Genomic DNA, 24339 nt, shown 5'->3' with positions numbered 1-24339 from the left:
CACAGAAATACAAAGGATCATCCAAGAATACTATGAAGGACTATATGCCACCAAATTCAACAACCTAGAAGAAATGGACAAGTTCTTAGAAACATATAGCCTTCCAAGGCTGAACCATGAAGAACTGGAAAATCTAAACAGACCGATCACCAGTAACTAAATTGAATCAGTCATCCAAAACCTTCCCAAAAGCAAAAGTCCGGGACCAGATGGCTTCACTAGTGAATTCTACCAAACCTTCAAAGAGGATCTAATACCAATTCTGCACAAACTCTTCCAAAAATTGAAGAAGAGACAGTACTCCCTAACTCATTTTATGAGGCCAACATTACCCTGATACCAAAACCTGGTAAGGACAGCACAAAAGAAAACTACAGACCAATATCTCTAATGAATACCGATGCAAAAATCCTAAATAAAATTCTAGCAAATCGAATACAACAATGCATTAAAAAGATTATTCATCACGACCAAGTGGGGTTCATCCAATCCATCAATGTGATACATCACATAAACAAAATAAAGGACAAAAATCATATGATTATATCAATTGATGCAGAAAAAGCATTTGACAAGATACAACATCCATTTATGATTAAAACACTTAATAAAATGGGTATAGAAGGAAAATACCTTAACATAATAAAGGCCATATATGACAAGCCCTCTGCTAATCTCATAATTAATGGAGAAAAGCTGAAGCCCTTTGCTCTACGTTCAGGAACACGACAGGGATGTCCCCTATCACCTCTGCTTTTCAACATAGTGTTGGAAGTCCTTGCCAGAGCAATCAGGCAAGAGAAAGAAATAAACGGCCGTGATTTGGGAATGAAGAAGTTAAATTATCACTCTTTGCAGATGACATGATGCTATATATAGAAAACCCTAAAGACTCCACCAAAAAGCTACTAGAAACAATCAACGAATACAGTAAAGTTGCCGGCTACAAAATCAACGCACAAAAGTCCATTGCCTTCCTATATACTAACAATGAAATCTCAGAAAAAGAAATACAAAAAACAATTCCTTTTGCAATTGCAGCAAAAAGAATAAAATACCTAGGAATAAACTTAACCAAGGATGTGAAAGACCTATATGCTGAAAACTATAAGACATTTTTGAAAGAAATTGAAGAAGACACAAAGAAATGGAAAGACATTCCGTGCTCATGGATTGGAAGAATCAACATAGTTAAAATGGCCATATTACCCAAAGCAATATACAGATTCAATGCAATCCCCATCAAAATCCCAATGGCATATTTTAAAGAAATAGAACAAAAATCATCAGATTTGTTTGGAACCACAAAAGACCCCGAATAGCCAAAGCAATCTTAAGAAAAAGAACTATAATGGAGGTATCACACTTCCTGACTTTGGCCTGTACTACAGGGCCACAATAATCAAAACAGCATGGTATTGGCAGAAAAACAGACAAATAGACCAATGGAACAGAATTGAGAACCCAGAAATAAAACCACATAAATATGGACAGATAATTTTTGACAAAGAAGCTAAAAACATACAATGGAGCAAAGACAGCCTCTTCAATAAATGGTGCTGGGAGAATTGGATAGAAAAGAATGAAACTGGACTGCTATTTGTCACCATGTACCAAAGTTAATTCAAAATGGATCAAAGACTTAAGCATAAGACCTGACACAATAAACTGCATAGAAGAAAACATAGGTACTAAACTTATGGACCTTGGGTTCAAAGAGCATTTATGAACTTGACTCCAAAGGCAATGGAAGTAAAAGCTAAAATAAACGAATGGGACTATATGAAACTTAAAAGCTTCTGCACAGCAAAAGAAACCATTGACAAAATAAAGAGGCCACCAACTGAATGGGAGAAGATTTTTGCTAACAGTGCCTCCGATAAGGGGCTAGTATCCAGAATATACAAGGAACTCATGCAACTCAACAACAAAAAAACAAACAACCCAATTGAAAAATGGGCAGAGGACTTGAAGAGACATTTCTCCAAAGAGGACATACAAATGGCAAATAAAAATGCTCAACATCACTAATCATCAGAGAAATGCAAATCAAAACCACAATGAGATATCACCTCACCCCAGTCAGAATGGCGATCATCAACAAGACAAATAGTAACAAATGTTGGAGAGGTTGTGGAGAAAAAGGAACCCTCATACACTGTTGGTGGGAATGCAGACTGGTGCAGCCGTTATGGAAGGCAGTGTGGAGGTTCCTCAAAGAATTACGAATAGATGACCCAGCAATCCCTCTCCTGGGTATCTACCCAAAAATCTGAAAACATTTAGAGATAAAGACACAATGTTCATTGCAGCTTTGTTTACGTGGCCAAGACATGGAAACAACCAAAATGTCCTTCGATAGATGAATGGATAAAGAAGTTGTGGTACATATACACAATGGAATACTATTCGCCAGTGAGAAAAGATGGTATAGGAACATTTGTGACAACATGGATGGATCTTGAGAGAGTAATGCTGAGCGAAACAAGTCAGACAGAAAAAGCAGAGAACCATGTGATTTCACTGATATGTGGTATATAAACCAAAAACAACAAAAGAACAAGACAAACAAATGAGAAACAGAAACTCATAGACACGGACAATAGTTTAGTGGTTGCCAGAGGGTAATGGGGGGGGGGAGGTGAGGGTAAGGGGGATCGAATATATGGTGATGGAAGAACTGACTCTGGGTGATGAACATACAATGAGATTTATAGATGATGTAATACAGAATTGTATACCTGAAATCTATGTAATTTTACTAACAATTGTCACCCCAATAAATTTAATTAAAAAAAAAAAAAAAGAAAAGAAAACAGAAAATCAAATAGAAAAAAACTGGTTCTTTGAGAAGATCAACAAAATGGATTAATTTCTAACCCAAAAGATCAGGGAAAAATAAAGGTAAAAGACAAAAATGACCAATATCAGGAATGGCAGAGGTGACATCTCTACAGCTTCTACAGAATATTAAAAAGATAATAAGTTAATATTGTGAAAAACTTTAAACCAGTAAATTAGAGAAGTTAAATGGAAAAATTCCTTAAAAGGTACAAAGTATTAAATTTTATCAAGAAGAGGTAGATAACTCTACTAGTTCCATATCTATTAAAGAAATTGAATTTGTGGTTAAATACCTTCTCACAAGGAGAACCCCAGGCTCCGATGTCTTTACTGGAAAATTCTGCCAAACATTTATAGAAGAAATAATGCCAAATCTACAAAAACTCTTCAAGAAACTAGAAGAGGGGGGGATTACTTTCCTGTTCATTCTAGAAGTCAGTATTACTCAGATACCAAGCCAGATAGAGACATTACAGGAAAAGGGTAGAGTTTCCTTCCTGAACATAGATGCAAAACAATTTATAACAAAATTTTAACTAATTAAATTTCATCATTATATGAAAAGGGACATATCATAAGCAAATAGGGGCTTATTCCAGGAATACAAGATTAGTTTAACATTCAAAACTCCATGTAATTCACCATACTAACAGACTAAAAAAGAAAAACTATATCGTCATCTCAGTTGGTGCAGAAAAATTATCTGACATCATTCCTGATAAGCACTCATAGCAAGTGAAGAACAGACGGGCATTTCTCAACCTGATAAAGGGCATCTATTAAAAACCTGTAGCTAAAATTATAGTGAGTGGTAAATGGATAAATGTTTTCCCCCAAGATCAACAATAAGGTAATGATTCTGCTCATACTAATTCTATTTGAGATTGTAATGATAGCCAGTGCAACAAGGCAAGAAAAATAAAAGGCATCCAGATTTGAAAGGAATATGTAAAACTATCTTTATTCACATTCACAAATAAAATTATTGTCTATGTAGAAAATACAATGGAATCCACCCAAGAATCTACTAAAGCTGATAAACAAATTTACCAAGATTGAAGGATATAGGATCAACATAAAAAATTAATTATATTGCTATATACTAGCAACAAACAATACAAAATTTAAAAAGCCACCTCACTTAACAATAGCAACAAAAAATATGAAACATTTAGGAATAAATCTGACAAAAGTATATAAGACTGATACACTGAAAATTAAGAAACATTTCTTAGAGAAATCAAAGAAGACCTAAATAAATGGGGAAATATACCATGTTGGTGGGTTTGCAGATTTAATACTGTTAAGATGTCAATTCTCTCCAAACAAATCTAAAAATTCAACACAATTTCAGTAAAATAAAAGGTGTGGGTTTTTTTTTTTGGTAGAAGTCAACCAGCTTATTTTAAAATTTATATGGAACGCAAATATATCCCAAACAACTTTGAAGAACAAAAATGGATGGTTTTCACTACCTGACTTCAAAGTTTATTGTACAGCTACAGTGATCAAGGCAGTATAGTATTAGCTAAAATGGACAGATCAATGGAATAGGCTAGAGAATCCAGAAATATATGCATTCATACATATGTGGTCAGTTGATTTTTGACAAACGTGAAAGACAATTCATTGGAGAAAAGGTAGTCTTTTCAAGAAATAGAGTTGGAGAATATTCATTCAACATGGTGGAGTAAGTAAATGCTGTGCTTACCTCCTCTCACAACCACATCAAGATTACAACTAAACTACAGAACAACCATCATTGAGAATTGCCTGAAGTCTAGCTGAACAAAAGTCCTATAGCAAAAGGGCATACAGAAGAAGAAGCCACCTGGAGGCTGGTAGGAGCTGCTCCCACACTCATGTGTGGCAGTTAAAAATCAGGAGGGATATCTTAGCTGCAGAGATCCCCACCAAGGAGTGAGGGATTCCAGCCCCACACCAGGCTCCTCAGCCCAGGCTTCTAGTGCTGGGAGGAGAAGTCCCCACAGCTTCTGGCTGTGTAAACTAGTGGGATTGTGGCTGGGTGAAATGGAGGGTGGCTGTAGTTCCAGGCATTCCTCTTAAAAGGTTCATGCACAGACTCATTTGCTAACAGACTCACTCATTCTTAGCTCCAGTGCTGGGGCAGCAGCTTACAAGGCACCAGGGACATAAGGGAGGATCTGAGTTATCTGGCTTTGGGATGAGACCTGGAGGGGCAGCTTTCTCCCAGACAGAAGTGTTGGCAGAAGCTATAGTTCCTATAATTTCCATATAAACAGCCTATCTTGGCTCATGCTGCGGGTGTTCCTAAAATCTCTCAAAAGTTCACAAATCCCAAACAAGCAGCATCTGGCCTCAGCGTGCCCAGTACCCCTTGATGAGCAACCCCAACCCTGGCATTAGTGGCAATTGACCTCCATTCAAGGCTTGGCATCTCCCAGGCAACTCCAAGCCAAGCACAGGTCACCTGCAGATTGCTTTGTGGCTCATGACAGGTGGCCCCTGGCAGGGCACAGGCTGTTGTTGAACTTGGCCTGCAGTGGGGCCCATCCCAGGAGGCTCCAGGACAAGCATGACCAGTGGCCACCTTCAGACCAAGCTGGAGCATTGTCCCAGCCTTCGAGGTTGACACACCCAAAGGGCAGACTGAGCAGGCACCAGAGCCCTGCTAAAGCGACTCCTGCTCCATAAGGGCAGCCCCTGCACAACAGCTCCTCTGTTACAGTCACGGCCCATTTTCACAACCAATCCGTTCAAGGGTCAATTCCTCCCACTGACATGAAAACAGCAACCAAAGCTCAACTATAATATAATACTACTTTGAAGGGACACATGCATCCATGTGCTCATTGCAGCACTACTTACAATAGCCAAGATTTGGAGGCAACCTGAGTGTCCATCAATGGATGAGTGGATAAAGAGGTGGTACATATATAAATGGAATATTTTTCAGCCACAACAAGAATGAAATCTTGCCATCTGCAACACCATGGATTAACCTAGAGGTTATTGTGCTGAATAGAGTAAGTCAGACAGAGAAAGACAAATGCCATATAATTTTACTTCTATGTGGAATCTAAGGAACAAAATAAATGAAAAAACAGAACAGAAACAGACTCATAGATACAGAGAACATTTTGATGGTTACCAGATGGGAGGGGGGTTGAGAGGATGGATGAAAAAGGGGAACGGATTAAGATGTACAAATTGGTAGTTACACAGTAGACATGGGGATGTAGGGTATAGCATAAGGAATATAGTCAATAAAATTGTAATAATTATGTATGGAGTCAGAAGGGTACTAGATTTATCGGGGTGATCACCTCGTAAGTTACGTGAGTGTCTAATCACTATGTTGTATACCTGAAACTAATATAATATTGTATATAAACTGTAATTGAAAAATAAAAGAACAGTTATCACAGCCTTTAAGCAAAGAAAAAAAAATCTGAACTGAAAAAAGAGCTGTGAATTTGTTCAAAAAAAGAAAAAAAAAGAAAAAGAAAAGAAATTATTTAAAGAACCATTACTCACAAAAAGAAGAAATAGTGCTGAAACATTTGGATATTCATTTACCAAAAATAAATAAAAATACAAGAACTTTCATATGTACCTCATACCAATAACAAAAATTAGTGGCTCATAGCCCTACATGTAAAACCTAAAACTAGAAAACTTCTATAAAACACATAGGAGAACATCTTCGTGACCTTGGGTTAGACAAAGATTTCTTAGATACAACATCAATATCACAATCCATAAGTGGAAAGAAATTATTTGTTGGACTTTGTCTGAGTTTCTAAAGTTTCTGAGTTTCTAAAAACACTGATAAGAAAATGAAAAGATAAATCACAGACTTAGAGAAAATATTTGGAAATCACATATCTGATTAAAAAAAAAAAACATGTATTGAGAAAGAGACAAAGAATTCCTAAAACTTAATAGTAAGACAACAAACAACCCAGTTTTAAAATGAGGAAAAGATCTTTACCAAGGAAGATATACAGATGGCAAATATGCACTGAAGAGATGCTCAAAATAATGCATCATTAGCAAAGTGCAAATTAAAACCACATTGCAGTACCTCTGTTTGAATATCTAAAATTAAAGACTTCTGGTGAGAATGTAAAGTGGCATAACTACTTTGGAAAACAGTTTAACAGTTTCTTACAAAGTTAAAACGTTGGTAGTAAGCATACACCTATCATGTGATCCAGCTATTCTGCTCCTACGTATTTACCCAAGATAAATGGAAGCATAAGACTTGTGCAGAAGTATTTATAGTGGCTGTGTATGTTCCCCATACTGGAAAAAAGCATCCACCAGCACGTTAATGGATAAGCAAATTATGGTATTACTATACGATGGAATACTCTTCAGTAATAGAAAGAAATGAACTCTTGATACATGTATCAACATGGATGGTTCTCAGAATAATTATGCTGCGTAAAATAAATCAGACAAATGAAGTACTACTGTACGATTCCATTTATGTAAAAGCCTAGAACATCTAAAGTAGTGTATAAAGACAGAAAGCAGATTAAGTGGCTTCCCGGGGATATGTGCTCTAACTCTTCCCTCCACTGCAAGTGCTCATTGAGGCATTTGCTTGTTTCTGCATTACTGTGGGCATCACCACCTCCCTGCCCTCTTCCTCCCTTTATATCCAAGAGTTCAGTCAAGAGCCTTCTCCCCTTCTTCCCCCCCACCCCCCGGACCCTAGCGGCAAGCCAGCCTCTGCACACACAGTTTACAGCCTTCCCAGTGTGATTGGAACACATTAACCACCAACTCCACACGAGGCTCTCCCACCCTTGCACCTGGGTGCTGTAATGCCTCCCTGGTCTAGCTGATTTCCCTTAAGTTGTGGGAGACATTTGTTTCTTGGCAGTGAGACTGGGTTTCCATACACCATGTGGAGTTTTGTGTTTTTTTATTAATTATTTTTAAAAATTCTAGAAACGTATAGGACAAAATCTCAGCTTAGAGGTTCTTCAACATCTGAAATTAAACTGTGAGATGGCAAAAGCTATATTGTTCTTCAGGACAAAAATTGGGTTTTTGTTGGACAGACCCCTTGAAGGAACATTAAAAGGCTCTATATTTTCATATTTTGATATAATTATTCTGTGCCTCCATTAGTTCTGCTGGAAAATTAGTAAAAAACACACAAACAAACAAACCAGGATCTTCCTTAAAACCAGATACTACAGCCAAATGGAGCCTTCCGCAATTAAAAACATTACCAAAACAATGTTAACTCTTGACATTTCCTGATACAGCAAATGTCACCCCTCTTCTTTGCCTTCTCTTTGAAGTAGTTTTTAAAAAGCTGCTTTTTTTCTAAAGCCAGAAGCTTACTTGCTTTTTAAAACCAGTTTGTTTATTTAATAAAGCCCTCTAATTCATCAAATATAGAAACAAATACTTTAAGCCATTTTAAGCTGTGATTTCAGTTGTACTTGTTTCCATGTGAGCGTAATAAATCCACATGGTATGTAATGAAGCCCTTAAACCAGAAAAGTGACATTTATGAATGACTGTGACATTTCAGACCCTGCCAATTTGAAGACACCTCTGCTCTCCTGCTTCTCTTTCCCAGGCGAGCTGACATAGAGGCAGCGTGTTAGTGCAGCTGGGAGCCGTGGAGAACATTAGCTGACGCCTGTCCTATGCCTGGCTTAGAAACTGGTAAACAAAAGAGAATCTTTTTTTTCTTCTCTCTCTCTTCCGCAGAATCCCAGCCCAGGATTATTTGCTGTGAAGCACCCTCTGACCTACGCAGAAACCTTGATAGATTACCATCTGTGCTCTCACCCAAAGTATAAGTTCACTAAGGAGTACCACAGCGGGTCCAGCATTCCTCTCACCCAAAAACAGTTTCTCCATCACACGGTAACGCCATCACCAGGCTCCCTGGCTCCAGGGAAGGGCAGGGGACAAGAATGGAGGGCCACAGCTGCAGAACAAGAATGGTAACAGGGGTGGCTGAGTACCCTCTCTTACCACCAGCCCTCAGGGGGTCAGGGGGAGACTCCAGACCACTCTCGTCCTCTCCATACCCTCCTCTCAGGCTGCATGTCACCCTTGCTTCAACGTCCTCACTCACTCTTTCCCTCAAAGGCTATGCCTCATATTCATTTTGTTCCTATTTTAGCCATGTAGAAACAATCACATGCAGGCCGAACCCTATGACCTCCTTTCTTTGGCCCCAACAAGTGTAGAAACATCAGAACGGACACGGTGATGATGTAACAAATGCACAGTAAGGAAGCTGCTCCATAGAATTCCTTCTCCCCCTAGACAACCAGCCTGACCTGAATATCCAATACATCTCTTGGTGGTTACGCTCAGGTCTTTCAAACTCAATAAATGCCTAACTCAGACCATCGTCTCTGCTCTACTTCTGCCAACCACACTTCAAACTGGCTCCTCCTTCTGCATTGCCTTTCTGTTCTGTGACCTCCACAATAGCCCATGAGACCCTTGATCCCTTTCTCTCTCATTCCCACATCTAAGCATCACTGGATTCCACCAGTCTGCCCCAAACAGCATGCAGGTCTCCCTCTGCTCCCTGTCATGGCCCAGCACTGTGCAGTCAGCCCTCTCTAGAAACCTTCCTCCAACACACATCCGATCATGTTGTTTCCCGGTTTGAAAACCTCAGTGGTCCTGCTGCCAATTGAAGTAGCTCCAAGCTCCTTAGCTTGGCCCACAGGCCCTTTCTGACCAGCCTGCCCCTCCAGCCTCATTTCCCATAATCCCCATCACAGGGCCCACACTCCACCCAGCTGGTGGCCTCCTGACAGCACCCTCCTTCGCGTCCCCATGCATGTGCAGGCACTTCCCCTGTCTGCAGTGCCACTTGATGAACCACCCAGCCTCTCTGAATGTCACATTAGCACCACATTCACTATAATCAAACGGATCATAAGGCCGAATCTGTCCTCAGTCACCAGGACCCGTTGCTTGTGTCCCTAATGAACCGGGGCGGGGTGGGGGGCAGGGGGAGCGGTGAGGAAGAAAACACTCCTTTGCCCCTACTTCAATTCTTTATTGTGTTGTTTAATGCCCTTTGCTGGAGCAGTTGTCTTCTAGCTTCAGAAAAATTCAGTCAAGATGAATGAAGTTATACATTTTGGAGCTGAACTTTTAAGACTGAACAATAGTCAGCTGCGTGAAATGGAAGCCCTTCCCAGGCTTTACCTAATCAAGCGGTGCCTTTACATGTCGGACCATTTCATGCTCGTTTCCATTCCAGGACATCATACCCGGGATAATGCACTGGAAGAGCCTCCAGTCCCTCGTTCTCTCATCCCTGCCTGAGACCTCTACGTCAGAGGTGACACAGAGGTAAGCACAGCTCACCTGTTTGTCTCACAGAGCTATGTTTGCCCCATGGATTACAGGAGCTGTGATCCCCAAAAGTGAAATGCCAGTCATGTCAGCTCATACTTCTAGTGCGTGAGGGAAGTTTGCTAGTCAGAGAAATATGATGATGTGTACTGATTTTCCTATTTTGATATGGTCTTAAGATACACTTTTAAAAAATTAATGTCAGGTGGCTAGTTGGCCATATTTCAATAAAAGTGGACACTCGATCCATACAATTCAGTTGGAAATATCCATGGTCAATTTTTAACATTTTAAAATTGCCAGGGTTAGCTTTTTACACCCTCTATATCCAATTCCAAAGGCTTCAGCCTGGCATTCATGGTGGGGACTCACAGTTGTCATCATGCAGAGCTCTGAATTTAGCCTGTAGCTCAGCTCCAGAGGCAGAACAAGTAGATGAGAATATTGTTGGACCAAAGACAGAAGAACTTTAGAGTAACCACCCTTTTCTAATTTGTTTACATAACGCTTCTTCAAAGCCCTTAGACATAATCAAAGAGCCTGATGCCTTTTCTTTAGGACTCCGCCTGGTCAGTAACCCACTTCTGAGCCCTTAAATTTGCTTCTTCATTGTCCTTATAAACATAGTTAAGTAAGTTATTGGTGAGCAAATGTGACCAGTATCCCAAAATGATTGTCATCAGCAGTCCTCTCATGTTCAAACCCTCAAGTCAGAATGAGACTCACCCCAAGGAAGCAGAGCCCTGTCACAGCCCCGGGAGTGGTCGGGAAACCCGAGCTCTGCCACCAACCAAGGTCAGCAGGCGACCTTTATACCCCGACTCCCGACAGCATGGCCTGGATCTCCTGACACAGAAACTCACGTTCCGCTCCCTTAGCAGAAGGTCACATGTCTTCCTGGAGCTGTGTGACCTCGGCCATGCTCTTTGACCACCTCTCTGGGCCCAGTCCTCTTGTCCAGAAGGCTTGTTGCAGAGACCCTTCTCAGCCTTGACATTTTCATTTAGTAGGAGTGGAAAAGCTTATCCAATGTGCAGCGACCCCGTATATACGACCCATCCACCAGCCTCTCCCCAGGTGTTTGAGGAGATACTTGACATCCAGTTTGTGACTCCAGAACACTTCATGTGCTTCTTCCTTCATTGCTGGCGGAAAAGCTCTTCCTGAATTAAGCAAAATCCAACCTGATTTCCAGAGGCTTTTTAACATCCTCTCCCTTTTGGGTTATTTCCTCAGTGCTTTCCTACTACTCTCCTTTGCCTGGAGGTTAACATGAGACCAAGCATAGGATTTGGGACGTGATAGAAGCTCAAAAATATTAGTTCCTTTTCAATGAGTTCATTCGTACCTCATCCACCCCACTGCCATCTAAAAATAAACTAAGCGTCTTTGTTCTTCGTTTTAGCATATATCTAAAAAGTGAAATCTCCAGAATTGGTGCAAAACAGTGGCACTGTAGAGAGAACAATGGCCTCCTCAGCTTTGGTGGCTGAGAAATCTGCCTCCATTATTTGTTAGCTGTGCCACCAGCTCTATGTCCTTGGGCAAGTTACTTATTACTGCAGCCCTCTGAGCAATAACTTCTCCATCTGTGAAGCAGGAATGCCGAGGGCATCCTCACCGTGCTATTGTGAGGACTGATGTAAAATGGTGACATGAAGCATCCGGCACCGTCTTGAATAACTCTTCCTGCTCATCTGCCCTCTGTACTCAACCCACTAAACCTTGCAATCACTCTGTTGCCACCAGATGGCAATGGTCCGCCACCACCTGACACACTGCTTCTTTTTGCTGTGGGGTGAGGACATTTCAACATTGACCCATGTGATCGGTAAACATAGCTGGGTGTGGGGTACTGTTGGGAGACTGACTAAGGAAAATGAGAAATGGACACTGCCAGTGTCCACCAGCTGTCTGCACGCACAGGTCTCCAGAATTAAGAAGGGGAAAAAATCCTATTTTTGTTTTCCAAAGCAATGTCCTTGGAAAAATCTCCTGAGGCTGTTCTTTCAAAAAGCAGTTAGAATGCGGTTACCTTGGGCTTGAATTAACCATGAATTAAACATGAATTCTGCATGAGTTAAAGAAAACTTGCCAACCGTGAGTTGTCACTTTCAGCTTCTGTGTCTGACTGCTCTGTTGGGCTAGTTTGTTTCCAAATAAACCATAATTGCATAACAGATTATAAAATCAAGAGAGGATTCTATATTTCCTTATCATGGATTTCTATGATGCAAGAGTCTAGATCATGTTTTTATTTCTGTAGCAGTTAAAAAATAATAATGGCATTTCTTTTTTAAGTTTCTACAAATCCATTATTGATACTTCAACTTTGCAATCATTTTGCTTGAATAAATTACCTATTGCTTATTAGGTATTTCCCTAGTGTCTTTTGCTCCTGAAAGTTATCTGTTTGTTGTTAAACTATGTGGTATTGTTATTTAGCGTTTATTTATTCTGAGTCATTTTTGTATTCATAATAATCAAAACAGCTCACTTGGTTTCTTTATTCTTTAATAAATTTAGCGCAAATTTGTTGTCTCTGTGACTTCCATAAAATCCAAGAGTCAACAGCTACTGAAGAAATCACCTAATCCAGTAGTGCCCAGACTTCTAGATTTTATAGATGAGTGAAATGTCCAGAAGAATTTGGAGACTGATTTAGGGTTGTCTGAATTTTACTTTGCCAAATAAGGCATTAAAACCAAGCAAAGCAAAACAAAATGCCCAACCACCATCTATTGTCAGCATTTCAGTTTTAGAAGAACAGATTAACACACACAAAAGTAAGAGGAACATGGTCTCAGAATTTTAAAATTTCGATGTTTTCTCTTATGAAAAACACTTGGTTGTTGTCAGTCCATCTTCCAAGACCAACCTGTCTCTGGAGAGTAGCCCAGGCTTTCAGTACCTCAGCCCCTCTTCTGGGCAGGACTCCCCTTGGACTACACACTCTGAGGTTTCAGGGGGGTTGTCAGTTAGAACCTGCATTCTTGGTCATGAAGTCAGTCAATAGGACTAATCTCTGGGTGGTGGGATTCCTTTTAATGAGGAATGATATTAAAGACCAAAGTCTGGGTGCTAGGTGTACATATTGCTACTGGGGGGTGGGGTGGGGGAAGGGGTTGTGTCTTGGCCTCCTCAGCAGACAAACCAGGGTTTGTATGTGGAGAAACACACACACACACACACACACACACACACACACATACACACACCCCAAAACTTCAATTATTTGGTACTAAGTAATTTTATGCTCAAATTCTACAAGTAATCTTTAGTCCCAACTAAACTTGGTATTCCAAAATTTAAAAAAATTTTTTAATGATATTTACATAATATAGTATCATTTAAAAAAAATTTTTAAACTTTGGAATACCAAGTTTAGTTGGGACTAAAGATTACTTGTAAAATTTGAGCATAAAAATACTTAGTAACAAATAATTTTGTACTATAAAATAGTTCATAGGAAATTGAAAAGAAGTTTTAAAGTGTCATGTTTCTAGCTTGCTTTGCAGAGCAATAAAAATCAAGATTTGCTAATAACCATTAATCTTGAAAACAGTTTATTTGAATGAAAAATAAAACTTAATGCTACCATAGTAATGCTATTGTCATCCCAAGAAAAAAGATAGATATTAAAAAGATTTGTTTGCGAGTTCATTATAAAAGTTTATTCATGTCTGATTGGTTTACAAGAGGACTTTAAAACAAGAAAAAAGAAAAAAGAAATGTATTCCAGAAAATTGTTAAAAACTTTTATCCATTTATGTCATTTCTCCTATTCTCTTTTTGTTGTGTGTTCAGTTATTATTTCTTTAATATCATTTGAAAGATTTATGAGGAGTAGAGACCAAAAAAGAGACCAAGATGTTCTACCGTCTTGAAACAAGAGCTGCCATCTTTTAAGATAACAATATATTTTTTCTCCCTATTTCAATTTTTTAATGTCTTCAATACCCAGGAATTTTATATAAGGTTTTAAACTTATAATACCAAGCAATATATAAGGGATTGGGAGGAAGGTTTGAAATTGAATAGAATAACTAAGGAAGAGTATAAAGGTGGGAAAAACTAAGAACAAAAAAGTGAACTCTCTAACTACACTCCCCCCCAACCCCCCAAATACATGATTTTGAACAATGCAAGTTTAAAATTTCTGTTTCTAAGCCCTGGAGAATGTCTTGTTTGGCAACATTCTCTTGGATTTGGATTTGACTGGTACTTATCACATCCCCTCCCCTTTGCTTCTAGGGCAATGTTGGTGGGTTTTCAAGAGTGAAGGACAGAGTAATAAAGGCCTCAGCAGGGGTAAAATAAAAGTGCTCTAGAAAATTGTACAAAGACTCAAGACTACTGAGGCGATCATTTATCCTTGGCTGCTTGTGTGATTTTTTTTCCACAGCTGTGATTCCCTCAATTCAGTTCTGCTTCCTAGAAATGCGCCTGCCGTTCTTGATGCCTTACCAGAAGAAGACAGATTGGAAATCGTCGAACGGTACAGTTTTTACCTTTGGTCTCTAATGGAGTCTGTTTTCCGAAAATATAGTAGGTGCTGTGAGAGATTTCGAAAAAGCACAGTGACTGAAGCTTGCAACCCAAATAAGATAAGGCTAACACCCAGCCATACCTCTAACTAGATGAGATGCTAAATTCGTGGTGGAGAATACAGTGTCTAAGGTCTCAAATTTGCTGATCTTTAGGTGCTCCAGGAGCTCAAGGGAGGGGAGAGCAGAGGTTTGGAAGGCCTCAGTGGTCATGTGGACTTGGGTCAGCACTTGAAAGATAGGCAGGCCTTGGAGAGGCATAAAGAAATATAGGCCCAAAACCAGGCACTTAAATTTGATTTTACTGATGAGCATCCAACAGCCGGTGAAAATACGTCTTTGAATGTCCTGTCGCTGTGCCCATTTCAACATTATTACATGTAAATAGTCAATCAGTGAAATCCTAAATATCCGAATCCAGTCCTTCTAAGACCTGCCCACGTGCCATGATACTTGGCAATACACAAGTGTTTAACGCTCAGAATCCAGGGCGGAACAGGAAGGCTGAAGTGTCTTCTGCTCAGACCACTGCATGCGGCCATCTTGAGAACGCTACAGCCAGGCCCGGTGATACACATTTGCTTGAAGTTCAGAGGAACAAGTCCTGTCTGGCAGGGCCGCTGGGGAGACGCTCAGCAAACCAAAACGTAGCTAACCCCTCCTCCATTCACCATAGATGTGCAGACTATTGTGACTCAGTTTCCTCTTCTTTGAAATGAGAATAATAGTGCCTACTTCATAGGGGGTTTTAGAGTTAAAAGAGTTCCTGCTGCTACTGATGAAGATGGTAACCATAATCTAACATTTGCCCAGCACTCAGTGTGGATCAGGCACGGGGCTTTGCGAGCAGTCTCATTGAATCCCCACAATGAGGTGTTGTTATCATCCCCCACTTAGAGACCAGCAAACTGCTAATGGGTAGATCATGGTTGCAAAGCACCAGCATAAGTGATTCGCACATAGCACCTGCTTAGCAGTTGTTAGCTTTCAATTTTATAGGTCTGAGAACAACTTTTGCTATTTTTACAGGTACTTTCCTTAACAGAAGCTTGCTAGGAGTGCCTCTATTTATGTGTCACTGCTAAATAGGGTTCCTGTTTGTAATTCCTAATTTTGAGGCCTTTCTGATCTTGGAAGCGTTTCTCTTTAACCGAGTGTGGTGGAGACTGCTGCTATCAAAAAAAAATTCATTCTCCTCCTCTTCTAAAGTAATAAAGTTGTGGAAACCAGGGGCTAAATTTTCCAGTCTCCCTTGAGTTGTCATCCATTTGACTAGGCTCTTGCCAAAGAAATGTGAGCAGATGTGAGAGATTCTACTTCTGAGGTCAGGACTTTTAAAGGAGTGAGGGTAACTCCTCCCCATGCTCTCTCTCTACTTTGTTCCAACTGATATGGCAGTGGGCAGTGACCCGGCTCTAACCACCACCAGCGAAGCTCTAGCCCAGGGGTCAGCAAACTATGGCCCACAGCCAAATCCAGCCTGCCACCTGTTTTTGTAAATAACGTTTTAATGTAACATAACCATACCCATTCATTTATGTATTTTTGATGATTCCTTTCATACAACAGCAGAGTTGAGGAGTTATACAAGAGACCATTCTGACCTGCAAAACCTTTATGAAAAAAGTCTGCTGACCCCCGCTCTAGGGGATAGCAGATCACAAGATTAAAATAACCTCAATCCCTTTATTATTTCACCCATAGATTATTTAGACATGTGTTGTTTAATTTTTCAAGCAGTTGTGGATTTTTTTGTTATCTTCTTTGCAGTTGATTTCTGTTTGAATCCCATCGTGGCTTTCTTTATGGTCCATGATATGGTTAATATTGGTCAATGTTCCATGTGCACTTGAAAAGAATATGAATTCTGTAACCCCATTTTTTAAATTGTTTTTTAATTCTCTGCTATTCCTACCATGGTTCATTGGTGGAAAGTAATGTATCAGCCTTATGCTTCTCTTAACACAGACCCAACAAAAATAGATGGAACGATTGATCACAGTATTTCTCTATTTTATTTTGGGGAAAAAAAGCCATTCTAGCTAAACATCATATTACTTTTCAGTGAGCTCTGTGAACAGAATATAGAAGTTCTGTTGACTCCAGAAATGATCAAAGTGGAATTCCCTATGTTGGACAGCAAAGACACCAGAAAGGAAAAGTAAGTGGACGCTTTTATGCCTAATTAAGAGGTAGCCTTGGAGAAAATTTGTCCTCCCTGAAGTGTAGAACTGTCATTTTGTCTGAATCTAAGTATCTCAGTTTTCAAGGGAGAGAGGTTTCCGATGCTTTCGATATTTAGACATGCATTTTATTTTTTAGCACAATGGCATTCCCTCAAATGTTGTTGGCAAGGAAGAGTTTAAAAACAGAATCCCATTTTTCCATTTGCTTATCATTTAATTTCAGACATGTGGTTGTTTCTTATTGATAGCTGAATGAGTTTCATTCAGTACGAAGGACCCAGGCTCTGGAGCCAGATGAGACCGAAGGCTGAATCCCAGCTCCACCATTTACTGCATGTGAGGTCCCCAGCCAGGTTACTTACCTTAGGTAACTGGGCCTCAGTTCCCTCATCTGTACCAGGCAGAAAATAAACTCTCGCTCACAGGTGACTGTAAAGGTTAAGTGAGACAAGGACATGAAGACCTCTAGCTAGTGACTTGATGTGAACTAGATGCTCAGCAAATGTTAATTCCTCTCTTTGCCTCCACATCAGGGGCCAAAGATAAGAAAACGTCATCATCATCCTTCAAGAAATTAGTTTGGTGAATACTTTTGTAATGGAAATAACCACATGTAGTACATATGGTTTGTAAGCTTGAAATTCTAGGTATACGTCTAAAAATTTTTTTATTTAAAAAAAAAAAATGCTTCTTCCCTCTTGAGCTTTTCCTTTGCATGGGGCCCACTCCAAATCCTTTGGAGTGTACTTTCTCTTCTAATAATGGCCTTGAGCCACTGCTTTCTGCTTGGGCCCGCTTTTAGCTCTTTGAAGTGTACTTTTTTCTAATAAACTGCTTTTTCACTACTTTAAAAAAAAAATACTTCTTATTGGAAAAATCAGAAATACAGAAAAATATAAAGAATAAAAGAAAAACAATAATCCTACCACCCACAGGCAATAACTTGTACATTTTGATGTATGGTCTTCCAAATATTTATTTAAGTAAATAAATATACATATATGTATGTTTTAACAAAATTCAATCATAATATTATTTTGTTTTCTACACTTTTATTTAGCAATATAAATAAACATATACTTATAAATATAGACATATACTTGTAAATATTGCTATGTTTCACTGGTAGATGATATTTTTGTTAACCAACCCTCTTCTGATGAGCATGTAAAGTCTTTTCAGTGTTTTGCTGTTACCAATAGTGCTTCAGTAAACACCCTTGTGCCACAATTCTTTGCAAACTTACCAAGCTATTTCCTTAGGATAAATTCCTAGAAATGTTAATACTAGCTCAATATGCATTTTAAGGTTTTAACATATACTGTTTAATTGCCATCCCAAAAGTATATCAACATACTTCCTACCACCCAAGGCCAGGACCACCCACATTGAAATGCCCTGAACAACATGGAACACTATCAATTTTTTTTCTTCTTTACCAATATGATAGGTTTAAAAATGTCCATTTTAATGTTTTAATTCTAACTTTTTTCTTTATAAGTGACATGAAAATTTTCCTATACTTGTCAACTATTTTTCTTTTCTGAGGGGCTTGTGTTGCCTGTTTTGTAGGAAATGTTTACCTCTTTCTTATTTATTTATAAGAGCCCCTCATCTATTAAGGCTAATTACCCTTTCTTATATATGTTGTAAATTTCTCAGTTCGTCTTCCAACTTTGTTTGGGGTATTTTGGGAGGCCCTACCTTTTCTGAAAGGAATGCCCACATGTCTTAGAGTAGTCTGGGGTTCCTTTGGGGGTTTTGTGATAGTTTCAGAGGACTACAGCAACCAGAACTTCTCAAAAAAAAAAAAAAATAGACTGGCAGTGTCTGGTCAAAAGAAAATTTAGGAAATAAAAATGTTAAATAGAATTTCAGCAAGCATCAGTTAATTAACACTATCACGTTACACTACAAAGTACATAAAACTTCTTACACCTTGACAAATAGATGCTCTTTGCATTGCATTTTGTTTCAGGTTTCAAACAGTTGATTAGGAGTCTCAAATAAAAACGTTTTTTATTCCTATTTCAAAATTTACCCCTGAACATAGACTAGCTTGCCTCATGAGTGGGGTAATATCCAGTGCCTCTCTGCTCACTTGCTCTTTATCATGGCTTTCATCCTTTATGCTACAGAGCTAATGCAGAATGCTATTTGATTATTAAATTATTAGTACATGAAATAGAAATTATTATTTTATATATTCACCCAAAATGGTATATCCTCTTTCCTTTTGTATGTATTTCAGCTATTTTACCAAACAAAATAAACTAACAATAAACTCTAAATATTTTCTGCACACCGAATTAGCTTCCAATTTTTTCAAAATACACATACATTTCACATATTTTCACATATCCATCCATTTTGAATTTACCTACTTTTCAGTTTAAATTATTTTATGTGCATTTTTCTCATATGTCAACATGATTATCATTTTATTAGTTGAATAGTACTCCAACAGATTGATATCCAACAGATTGATTTTTGAAAGTTCTCTGGTTCATAAATTATCTTCAGCTCCTGTCAAGCATTATCCAAAGCCCTATCTCTGCCCTTGCTTGTTCCTGTTTTCTCACCTCCTTCAGCCTCAGCCAGAAGCTGACAAAGAGTCCTCACTGTCAGGCACCCAGAGCGTGGACAGACAGGGACAGAACAAAAGGAACATATCAGTGGTGTTTAACTTCCACATTTGGTTTCTGGCAAATAATATTTTCCTGGATGCAAAGAACCATCTGCTCTCCCTCAATGATTATGATTAACCACAGAGTTTATGCTGTCCTAGTGGTGAGCTCAGCTCTCTTAAGACCCACCAAGGGGAATCATGTACAACGTCTAAGAAATTCTGAGAGTAACTATAGGTGCTGATATATCATTTAACATTCCTTAGATTTTCACAATATCACTCAATCATTAATATCTTTAAAGGGAGACGTGACCTTTATATTTTAAAATTGATTCCATAAAATGGTGCCGATTAATTTTTTAAATTATACGCATTAGGGAACATTTTAATTCTCCATTTTCCGATATTTCCGCTTTTTCAAAACTGCCAGACATTTGTCAGAACTTTACATTTCATCTTCTTTAGAAAATGTTTCAGAATTACTTGATTTTATAATGGATCCATCTAGGCAGATCACATAGCTGAGCTCACGATCTTTGGACATCCGTCCCTTGAACCAAATGTACTCCCCATTTCCTCCTGGATATTTGGAAAGTTCTACCCAGCAACCCCTTGATACTCCCAGCAAAGGTCTGGGCTTCACATCAGCCCCTACTGGATCCAAGCATGCCGCCCTCCCTCTGGGTCCCACCCTTCTGGAGCTGGTGTCAAGTCGGAGATATTGTGTGCCTCCTTTATTCACAAACATGAAGAATCAACTACTGCCGGCTGAGCATTTAGAAGACATCGTGTTAGGATGTCTAGTCATAATTTCTCATTTCACCTTCACAATAGTAGTGGGAGATGGGCATCACCACCATTTGTACATCTGGAAACGGAAACTGACAGTTTAGGTAGCAGCCATGCTAAGAAAGTGGTGCAGCTGAGATTGGAAGCCAGGTTTGAATCACTCACTCATCAGCCAAGGGTTTGCACTGGTAATTAAATTATCACTATATATATATATCCTTAAAGTGTCACTGAGGTACTGGTGATCCTGAGCCCAGCAGCAGGGCATTGGTGATCACTCGAGTGTTTTATGAAGTGCCCTGATGTGTCCTTGTCTGGCTTTCTTGCTATTTAGGGAGGTCATACACCAAGCACAACCAGTGGAGAAGGCAGGAGAAAAGGTGCTGGAGGAGATGAAGAATCTGCGGGCCAAAGCTCTCAACTCGTACCTGATTCTAGAATAAAAATCACCAGTAGGTCAATTGCTGTCATTTGCTTTCTGCAGGTCACTGTGGTCCTTTGTATCCATTTATGTTCCAGCCATTTTGGGAATTGAAATTTCTAGTGAAAAAAAAAATTGAAATGTGGATGATGATGTATATATTTTTGTTATAATTTTTCTTTTTAAAAATAAAATGTCATTAGTATGATGGCAATGTTTGAAGCTTCTTGGTGCAGGGTTTAGTGCTGGCAGAAAGGCTTCCTGAAAGGCGTGAGCCACTGTGAAGAGAGGCTAAGAGCTGGTGCTGACAACCATTCCTGAATCTTTTGTGGCGTGGTGCCCAGGGGCCAGAGGGAGCAAGCATTTGGGGAAGGGTCGCTTTCCTACCTCTGTACAGAACCAGCCCCATCAGCCCCCTGAGCGTCACTGACTTTGGCTTTGGCAGCCACTCCCAGAAAGATCAGCCTTGGTAAGGACACTGGCTTCCAAGTAGCTATGTGATGGCAGACACTAACGAGGGGGGCACTGGAAATGGAGGGGACATAGTGGGAAACTAGAGCTTGCAGACTGGTTTGGGAGCAACTGGTAAAACAGCCTTCTGGGGACTCTGAGAAGCACCTGGGGCAGGAGGTCATTGCCAAGGGGTCAGGCGTCCCTGTAAACATATCAGTAAAAACCAGCGCTTTTGATTGTGTTTGTTAACATGGCTCCATTTACTTGCATGAGCAGGTATGGCTGATGATATTTGGGCTGTAACAACCCATAATTATCCAATTGTATTTGGATGTATTCCCTCCATTTTTTTCTATGTATACATTTAAATAGCTGATATCAGACTGTGTATACAATTCTTTTTAAATATTTTTATTAAAAATATAGCTAACATACAATGTTATATTATTTTCAGGGGTACACCACAGTCATTCAGCACTTAAATACCTAAAAAACTGATCACCATGATAAGTCCAGCAACCACCTGACACCGCACCACGCTATCACAATATTATTGACTATATTCCCTATGCTGTACATTACATCCCATGACTTATTTGTTTTATACCTGGAAATTTGGACCTCTTATTCCTCTTTATATTTTCCCCCTTTTAAAAAATTTCAATTACAGTTGACATTCAATATTATTTTATATTAACTTCAGATGTATAACATAGTGGTTAGACATTTATATAGTTTAAGAAGTGATCCCACTGACTAGTCTAGTACCCACCTGGCACTATACATAGTTATTCCCATGTCATTGACTATATTCCCTATGCTTTACTTTACATCCCCATGACTATTTTGTAACTACCAATTTGTACTTCTTAATCCCTTCACCTTTTTCACCCTGATCCCCAACCCCCTCCTATCTATTACCCCCAAAAAATCTATTAATACTGTGTTTCCCTGAAAATAAGACCTAGCCGGACAGTCAGCTCTAATGCGTCTTTTGGAGCAAAAATTAATATAAGACCCAGTCTTATTTTACTATAATATAAGACCATGTCTTTAATATAATATAATATAGTATAATATACAATACCAGGTCTTATATTAATTTTTGCTCCAAAAGACACATTAGAGCTGATTGTCCGGCAAGGTCTTATTTTCAGGGAAACACAGTAGTACCGATCTGACACCATACATAGTTATTACAATATGTTCAACTACTCATGTATTCCTTATGCTATACCCTATATCCACATGATTACCATGGAACAACAAATTTGTACTTCTTAATCCCTTCCCCTTTTTTCACCCATACTCCCAACCCCTCTCTCATCTGGCAAACATCAAAATGTTCTCTATATCTATGAGTTTGTTTCTGTTTTGTTTGTTACTTTTGTTCTTAGATTCCACATATAAGTGAAATCACATTGCATATGTCTTTCTCTGTCTGATATGCTCCACTCAGCACAATACCCTCCAGGTCCATGCTGCCACAGAAGATGGCAAGAACCCATTCCCTTCCATGGCCAAGCAGCACTCCTTTGTATATATGTACAACCTCCTCTTTATCCATTCATCCATTGATGGACACCCAGGCTGCCCCCACATCTTGGCCATTGGAAACAATGCAGCAATGAACATATGGATGCACATGTCCCCTCGAAGTAGTGCTTTGAGTTTCTTCAGATAAATACCCAGAAGTGAGATTACTGGGTCCTTCATTTTCTCTTCTTATAGCCTTTGTTTTAAAGTCTATTTTTTCTGGTATAAGTATTGCTACTTCAGCTTTGTTTGTTTCCATTTTCCTGAAATATTTTTTTTCCATCCCTTTCTGTCTTTGTGTGTCTTTCAATCTGAAGTGAGTTTCTTGTAGGCAGCTTATGTAAGGGTTTGATTTTCTTATCCATTCAGCCACCCTGTGTCTTTTGATTGGAGCATTTACATTGAAAGTAATACCGTGTTGATAGATATGTAGCTATTGCCATTTTATTATACATAATTTTGATTTCTTTTTCCATCTTAAAGAAGTTCCTTTAATATTCCTTATAATACTGGTTTGGTGGTGATGATGAACTCCTTTAGCTTTTTCTTGTCTGGGAAGCTCTTTATCTGTCCTTTGATTTTAAATGATAGTCTGGCTGAGTAGAGTAATCTTGGTTGTACGTCCTTTCTTTTCATCATGTTGAATACTTTGTGCCCATCCCTTCTGGCCTGCAGAGTTTCAGTTGAGAAATCAGCTGACAGTCTTATAGGAGTTCCTTATAAGTTACTAGTTGCCTTTCTCTTGCTGCTTTTAGGATTCTCTTTTTATCTTTAACCTTTGCCATTTTAATTATAATGTGTCTAGGTGTGGGTCTGTTTGGATTGATCTTGTTTAGGACTCTCTGTGCTTCCAGTACTTGTATGTCTATTTCCTTCAGTCATTCAGTTTTCAGTCATTATTTCTTCAAATAAGTTCTCAATGTCTTGCTTTCTCTTTTCTCCTTCTGGAAGCCCTATTATGCAAATGTTGTTACTTTTGATGTCATCCCAGGGGGTCTCAAACTATCCTAATTATTTTTGGATTCTTTTTTTTTGTTTTTTTGTTTGTTTGTTTTGCTGTTCCAATTGGGTGTTTTCTGCTACCTTGTCTTCTAAATTGCTGATTTGATCCTTTCTTCATTTAGTCTGCTGGTGATTTCTTCTAGTGCATTCTTCATTTCAGTTACTGTATTCTTCACTTCTGACTGGTTCTTCTTTATGGTTTCTATGCCCTTTTTTATGCTTGCCATCTCTTTGTTGAAGTTCTGACTAAGTTCCTGGAGCATCCTTATAACCATTGTTTTGAACTCTGTACCTGGTAGTTTGCTCGCCTCCATTTAGTTTAGTTCTGTTTCTGGGGTTTTCTCCTGTTCTTTTATTTGGGACACATTTCTTCATTTCTTCATTTTGCCTGCCTCTCTGTGTTTTTTAATATGTATTAGATACATTTTCTATGTCTCCCAGTCTTGGCTGGGTGGCCTTATGTAGTAGGTGTCCTGTGGGGCCCAGGGGTACAGTCTCCCTGGTCACCTGCTCCGGGTCCTTCAGGAGTGTTTCTTGTGAGGATTGTGTGTGCCCTCCTGTTATAGTTGAGCCTTGATTGCTACTAGCATG

The 24339-nt window shown here is 39.1% G+C and overlaps 1 protein-coding gene across 3 annotated transcripts in view; it reads left to right on the top strand.

Moving 5' to 3' along the window:
- CFAP221 (cilia and flagella associated protein 221) overlaps positions 1–20931 on the top strand; it is a 103837-nt gene extending 82906 nt beyond the window's left edge. For all 3 annotated transcript variants that reach the window (XM_074335277.1, XM_074335274.1, XM_074335279.1), the window contains 5 exons: positions 8566–8724; positions 10091–10182; positions 14591–14683; positions 16798–16893; positions 20671–20931. In XM_074335277.1, the coding sequence (XP_074191378.1) occupies positions 8566–8724; positions 10091–10182; positions 14591–14683; positions 16798–16893; positions 20671–20779 (549 nt within the window). In that variant the 3' untranslated portion in view covers positions 20780–20931. The remainder of the gene's footprint in view (positions 1–8565; positions 8725–10090; positions 10183–14590; positions 14684–16797; positions 16894–20670) is intronic.
- The last annotated feature ends 3408 nt before the right edge of the window (positions 20932–24339 follow it).

This window comes from Rhinolophus sinicus, linkage group LG01 (assembly GCF_036562045.2).
Source record: "Rhinolophus sinicus isolate RSC01 linkage group LG01, ASM3656204v1, whole genome shotgun sequence".
NCBI lineage: Eukaryota > Metazoa > Chordata > Mammalia > Chiroptera > Rhinolophidae > Rhinolophus > Rhinolophus sinicus.
Note: the sequence above shows the minus strand (reverse complement) of the source record. Positions and strands in the feature narration are given on the sequence as shown.